Consider the following 7,500-nt stretch of genomic DNA (forward strand, 5'->3'; position numbering starts at 1 on the left):
TTCTTTCAAATGTATAATTAATCAATAAAACAGATATGTAACAAATAAGAAATACAAATTCCACAGAAGGCATTAAATAATTATTATTTTCAATAATCTCACAATAATTGCATAATTGTGTTTGAATATCTGAGTAATTAAATTAATTATACATTTGTCCAAAATAGCTGGTTCAGATATGGTTAATCCAGCTGCCCTGTGATCAGATGAATCCATATTATTTATCTTTCCGACATCAAATGCGTAATTTCTTATCATACAAATATTGTCATATTTATTTTAATTATGATTAATGAGTAATTAATTCCAAGGAGGCCTGTAGCGTTGACATGAAGGAATCACTATGATTCCTCCCAAATAAAGCCATTACGAACGGAGAACACAGTCTGTCAAGTTAATAAAATGTTCAATCAGTCAATCAATCATAAGTGTGCTCCTCAGCACTCTTAAATTCTGCTCTCAGAATACAAATTTATATCAGCATTGTTCCACAAGTTAATCCCAACAATAGAAATACATCTCCTTTTAATCCCTTTCTTAGCTTTTTGAACAGTACATTTCCAAACGTCTCTCAAATCATATTTGTATATTTCATAATTGGATTTACAGTCTTTTTAATTGTCGACCCCCATACTTCCACACAGTAACATATGTAAGTAAGGAAGTATACTGTAAGTGAGCAGTAAATTATGTACAAGGCCTTATAGTTTAATATATCCTTACATTTATACGGGATTGCTACTGACTTAGAAATGTTTCCTTGAATATAGTTAATATGTTGTTTCCATGTACATTTCTGATGATTTCAATAACTACCCCTAGAAATTGTATCTCAGAATCTCTTACAATTTTTACATCACAGATTTTTTACTCGATATCCCCCTCTATTTCTTTTTGATTACCACAAACCATAAGGTACACACACAAACCCCTCTTTATAAGTGCAATCCTACATGCATATTCAAACGTGCAGGTGCATACTAGAAACCATGCAAGCTAACCTACATGCATATGCACATGCACACACACACACACACACACACACACACACACACACACACACACACACAATTGAACTTTTGGTTGTTGTTACAGTTTGCAGGTGGTGTGCTACAGTATGGCGATATGGTGATTAATGTGATATTCTGAACATGAGCTGTATTGTGCAACTGAACAGTGCTGTGCATTTCTTCCACAGATTCTCAAAGGCAAAGAAGACAGTTTAACTGGCTTCCTGGATCCTATGAATTTCGGGGAAAGTTTGTGAGTGTCATCCATCACCATATGTATCTGCTAGCTACAGTATGTTCTCTCATATATATATCGATCGATATTATGGGTTTTTCAATGGCAGATGGCCTCCTCTCTTCTCATCTCATCTCCTCTCTTCTCTCTCCTCTCTTCTCCTCTCTTCTCTTCTCTCTCTCCTCTCCCCTCTCCTCTCTCCTCTCTTCTCTCTTCTCTCTCTCCTCTCCTCTCTTGTTTTGATCATTGCATAGTATAGTTAGAAACAGCAAGTATAGCATAGAGACATAGAAGTAAAACTGTATATTGTATAGTAGTGTACATCGTAGCTCAACATTGTATTTCAATTATCTCAGGATTTATTAACATGTCTATTTTATCATGTCTATTCTACTTATTTGATTTACTATTACTATTATTTACTATTGTGTTCTTGCACAATCGTAGCGGGCATGGCCAACCGCATTTCACTGTATGCCCTGGTATGTATGTGAAAAATAAACCTCTTGAATCTCTCCTCTCCTCTCCTCTCCTCTCCTCTCCTCTCCTCTCCTCTCCTCTCCTCTCCTCTCCTCTCCCCTCCTCTCCTCTCCTCTCCTCTCCTCTCCTCTCCTCTCCTCTCCCCTCCTCTCCTCTCCTCTCCTCTCCTCTCCTCTCTTCTCTTCTCTTCTCTTCTCTTCTCTCTCTCCTCTCCTCTCTTCTCTCTTCTGCTCTCCTCTCTTCTCCTCTCCTCTCTCTCCTCTCTTCTCTCTTCTGCTCTCCTCTCTTCTCCTCTCCTCTCTTCTCTCCCTCCTCCCCTCTCTGCTCTCCTCTTCTCTTCTCTCTCTCCTCTCCTCTCTTCTCTCTTCTGCTCTCCTCTCTGCTCTCTCTTCTCTTCTCTCTCTCCTCTCCTCTCTTCTCTCTTCTGCTCTCCTCTCTTCTCCTCTCCTCTCTCTCTCCCTCCTCCCCTCTGCTCTCCTCTCCTCCCCTCTGCTCTCCTCTACTCTCCTCTCTGCTCTCCTCCCCTCTCTGCTCTCCTCTCCTCCCCTCTCTGCTCTCCTCTCTTCTCTCACTCCTCCCCTCTCTGCGATCCTCTCCTCTGCTCTCCTCTCCTCTCTTCTCTCCCTCCTCCCCTCTCTGCTCTCCTCTCCTCTCTCCTCTCCCTCCTCCCCTCTCTGCTCTCCTCTCCTCGCTTCTCTCCCTCCTCCCCTCTCTGCCCTCCTCTCTTCTCTCCCTCCTCCCCTCTCTCCTCTCTTCTCCTCTCCTCTCTTCTCTCCCTCTTCCCCTCTGCTCTCCTCTCTCCTCTCCTCTCTCCTCTCCCTCCTCCCCTCTCTGCTCTCCTCTCCCCTCTCCTCTCTTCTCTCCCTCCTCCCCTCTCCTCTCCTCTCTCCTTTCCTCTCTTCTCTCCTCTCCTCTCCTCTCCCTCCTCCCCTCTCTGCTCTCCTCTCTTCTCTCCCTCCTCCCCTCTCTCCTCTCCTCTCTTCTCCTCTCCTCTCTTCTATCCCTCCTCCCCTCTCTGCTCTCCTCTCTTCTCTCTCCTCTCTCCTCTCCTCTCCCTCCTCCCCTCTCTGCTCTCCTCTCCCCTCTCCTCTCTTCTCTCCCTCCTCCCCTCTCTCCTCTCCTCTCTTCTCTTCTCTCCTATTCTCTCCTCCCCTCTCTCCTCTCCTCTCTCTTCTCTCCCTCCTCCCCTCTCCTCCTCTCCTCCTCTCCTCCCTTCTCTCCCTCCTCCCCTATCTCCTCTCCTCTCCTCTCTCCTCTCCTCTCCTCTCTTCTCTCCCTCCTCTCCTCTCCTCTCTCCTCTCCTCCCCTCTCCTCTGCTCTCTCCTCTCCTCTCTTCTCTCCCTCCTCCCCTCTCCTCTCCTCTCTCCTCTCCTCTCCTCTCTCCTCTCCTCTCTTCTCTCCCTCATCTCCTCCTCTCCTCTCCTCTCCTCTCCTCTCCTCTCTTCTCTCCCTCCTCTCCTCTCCTCTCCTCTCTCCTCTCCTCTCTCCTCCCCTCTCTGCTCTCCTCTCCTCCCCTCTCCTCTCCTCTGCTGTGTAGTATATCTATGGGCCGTGTATACGAGGAGCACATCCTAGCCACGGGCAGCCTGGACGAGAGGATATTCACAGGGGAGGGGGCCAACGAGGAAATTGGCACCCCAGGACCCAGCCTGTGTGAGGGGGTGGAGAACCAGGACACGTCTGGCTACAGGCTACACAGCAGTCTAACTGTAAGAGATCTACCCCTGGCGGTGTTGATACACACACAGAAAGAAACAGGATGCAAGTGGCCACATGCGCACAGAACAAAGGCACATCGTAGAACTAGAATGGATAGAATGACCATATTCCCATTCAAATCTGCATTATTGATCGGTCATGTGGCTTGTTCTGTACACGTAAATAATGCCATCGACTTTTTATAAACTGGTGTTGGTCTGACTTTTTGTGTTACAGTTGCAAAGGAGATAATTTGGCACTCATATTACAGATTCCAACATTCTGATTCTCATTTCCATTTCTATTATAATGTACTAGTGTTATAATGTACTAGTATTATAATGTACTAGTATTATAATGTCCTAGTATTATAATGTACTAGTATTATAATGTACTAGTGTTATAATGTCCTAGTATTATAATGCACTAGTATTATAATGTCCTAGTATTATAATGCACTAGTAGTATTATAATGTCCTAGTATTATAATGCACTAGTATTATAATGTACTAGTATTATAATGTACTAGTATTATAATGTACTAGTGTTATAATGTACTAGTATTATAATGTACTAGTGTTATAATGTCCCAGTGATGTCTCCCGTCAGGCCTCAGCTCTGAAGGTGTCCACGCCGCTGACGGGCAGGAAGTACGTCCAGGACAACAGCATGGCGTCTCCAGTGTCCTCCGCCATGCAGAGCGTAGGGCGGCTCCACAGCTTGCTGATGGGTCTGAAGCACGGGCCCAGCGCCAGACTCACGGAAATACTCAGGTACCCGATTTTGACGTTTGGATTTGGGGGTCATGTCGCTGTCGTGCCGCGTTACAAGTTTCAAGTTTCTTTAATAGTTGTCATACAGAAGTACAGAATACTTTCATACAAAATGCTTCTTACTGTTACGCTCCAGAGACTGTGCTAGACAAGATAGTATCAAATAACATAGTATAGCATGTAAATTAGAAGTAGAAAATGAGGTCACAGTGTTCAGTATAGACATATGTACAATGTTCGATGCAGAATAGACGTAACTGAGTTACCATATAATATACAATACTATGCAGTGTACTAATGTACAATATTATATAGTGCAAAGCAGAAATGGGATGAGGTACAATTTAGGTACAATTTACAGTAAGGTGTACGAGTTGTAGTGCAATCCTTCATCAATAAATATAAAGTGTGGGGAGTGGGTGCTACAGTGTGTTTGTTTAAAGTGAGTGTGTGCTATAAAGTGTGGGGAGTGGGTGCTACAGTGTGTTTGTTTAAAGTGAGTGTGTGCGTGTGGATGTGTGGATGTGTGTGCTACACACAGTGTGATCAGGGATTCGATTCTTTGCGTAATCCTTCCGAGTAGGGCTGGCTGGGAAGGATACCGAACAGGATCCGTGCAAAAGTATGGGGTCGGGTTTGACAGTACCGTCATTTGTATATATTTTTACATATACCATTAAATGAAATATCACCAGACAATAAGTATTTCAAGATGAAGACATAAAAATCATGTCATATTACATTGCGTTAGCCTCATAGGATAACTGCCTAAGTCATTTTTCAAGACTTTCGGGAAAGAAGAAAAAACTAATTTTCACACAAGTCACACGAGTGAGTTGGGCAGAAAGAAATGTTTAAAATAACAAGGTTCTGATTGGCTGAGAGGACACAGCCACTAAGCCAGGGTGGTGCAGCAGTGTGAGGAGAGTAGAGTTAGGCAAAAATATCAATTTGGCCAAAAAATTACTTAGGCAGTTATCCTATGAGGCTAACGTAAATTTGTACTGACAAATGAATTACTGTTATATCGCCAAAACTAAGACATTTTTTATTTATTTATATATATACAATATTATGTATATATATATTTTTTTATGTATATATATGTATATATTTTTGATATTTTGGCCATATTGCCCAGCCCTACATCGGAGACACACGCATATACTGTACATGTAGGCATTTCATCAGAAGGGTCAGCTATTCACAGCGCCCCCTGGAGTGTGTTCTGTGCATTGCTCAACAACACTTGGATGGCACACATTACTGTGTCTGAAATCCCTCAGTACCTTCACAATCAGACAGACGCTACTAACCCTACTACTAGTGTGAGGTGTGTAATGTTTGGAACTGAGGATTATTAACCTAAATAAAATGAATGCCTTCTAGGAATGTATTTCTATGTCCTTCATTCATGTAACATTCTAACACTTATAATAACAGTATAATTTGCCTCGACAGCGACCGCTGGCACTAATCCCTGTCATAGCTAATACTCTCATAGTATCACAAGGCGATATGATTTTGTATCATGATTGTACTGCATCCCTGTGGTGTCTGGTTTCAGGTCGTGTGCCAGAGACCCCAGTGAGGTCATCACTAAGCGCCTGCAGGACATGCTCCAGCTCTTCAGTCAACACTGTGAGGCCAGCGCAGAGGAGAACAGGTGTCTGGGGAAAGGTGAGTCATTTATTAATGTCCCCCTCCCCACACACACACACACACACACACACACACACACACACACACACACACACACACACACACACACACACACACACACACACACACATTTAGAATATTTTATTTATGTCCACATAAAAACAAGGTTTAAAGGACACAAATATTAACAGTGCGCTTGTACATTGTGGGATTATTCGGATACAATCGTGCCACAGTGGCAATCAAAGTTACAGACTCACACGGATGATGAACCTGACAATCAACACACAGCTCATGGGTACACATACATACACACACACACACACACACACACACACACACACACACACACACACACACACACACACACACACACACACACACACACACACACACACACACACACACACACACACACACACACACATACACATACATACACACACACACACACACACATACATACATACATACATACATACATACATACATACATACATACATACATACATACATACATACATACACACATACTTGATCAGAATGCATGTGAGGTCCTCTGGGATAAATGAAATACATTTTGGGATCTTAAAGGAACGTGCCAACATTTTGGGACATTAGCTCACCGTCTTCTCCAGAGAGAGACAAGAAGATAGATACCAGTCTCCTCTCTGCGTTCAGTAGAAAGCTATCTGGCTGCACGTTAGCCTAGAATGAATGAATGGAAGCGGACATGACCGGTTAGCCTAGGCATTGTCCAACTAACACCTCTCCCGAAAGCTAACAGGCACTGTCCGCTTCCATTCGTCTATCTTCTTGTCTCTCTCTGGAGAAAACGATAAGCTAATTTCCCCAAAATGTTGGCATGTTCTTTTAACAGAACATTTCAAGTTTGAATATGTATATGACGTCTAACCTCAGAACTCCTCGTCCCTGTGCTGTAGATATGGCAGTGAAGTACTTCCGCCTGGCGGAGGCGCTGTACTACAAGATCCTGGAGGCCATCATCGAGCAAGAGAAGAAGAGACTGGGAGACAATGACCTCTCTGTGAGCACACAGGTCGTTCATAATGCCAGAAGAAGAAAACACTTGCTAGCTATACAGTCAGGAGGATGTACTGTTTAGCTGTGCAGTCAGGAGGATGTACTGTTTAGCTGTGCAGTCAGGAGGATGTACTGTTTAGCTGTGCAGTCAGGAGGATGTACTGTTTAGCTGTGCAGTCAGGAGGATGTACTGTTTAGCTGTGCAGTCAGGAGGATGTACTGTTTAGCTGTGCAGTCAGGAGGATGTACTGTTTAGCTGTGCAGTCAGGAGGATGTACTGTTTAGCTATACAGTCAGGAGGATGTACTGTTTAGCTGTGCAGTCAGGAGGATGTACTGTTTAGCTGTGCAGTCAGGAGGATGTACTGTTTAGCTATACAGTCAGGAGGATGTACTGTTTAGCTGTGCAGTCAGGAGGATGTACTGTTTAGCTATACAGTCAGGAGGATGTACTGTTTAGCTGTGCAGTCAGGAGGATGTACTGTTTAGCTATACAGTCAGGAGGATGTACTGTTTAGCTGTGCAGTCAGGAGGATGTACTGTTTAGCTGTGCAGTCAGGAGGATGTACTGTTTAGCTGTGCAGTCAGGAGGATGTACT

The 7,500-nt window shown here is 43.7% G+C and overlaps 1 protein-coding gene across 1 annotated transcript in view; it reads left to right on the forward strand.

Moving 5' to 3' along the window:
• The window catches only part of rbl2 (retinoblastoma-like 2 (p130)), a gene marked incomplete at its 3' end in the record, with an annotated part of 51,465 nt that overhangs the window by 21,609 nt on the left and 22,356 nt on the right, over positions 1-7,500 (forward strand). The window contains 5 exon segments of the mRNA XM_084335077.1: positions 1,199-1,263; positions 3,263-3,434; positions 4,033-4,196; positions 5,764-5,876; positions 6,803-6,906. Of these exon segments, the coding sequence (XP_084191203.1) occupies positions 1,199-1,263; positions 3,263-3,434; positions 4,033-4,196; positions 5,764-5,876; positions 6,803-6,906 (618 nt within the window).

Source organism: Notolepis coatsorum, assembly GCF_963971535.1.
Source record: "Notolepis coatsorum genome assembly, chromosome: 18".
Classification (NCBI taxonomy): domain Eukaryota; kingdom Metazoa; phylum Chordata; class Actinopteri; order Aulopiformes; family Paralepididae; genus Notolepis; species Notolepis coatsorum.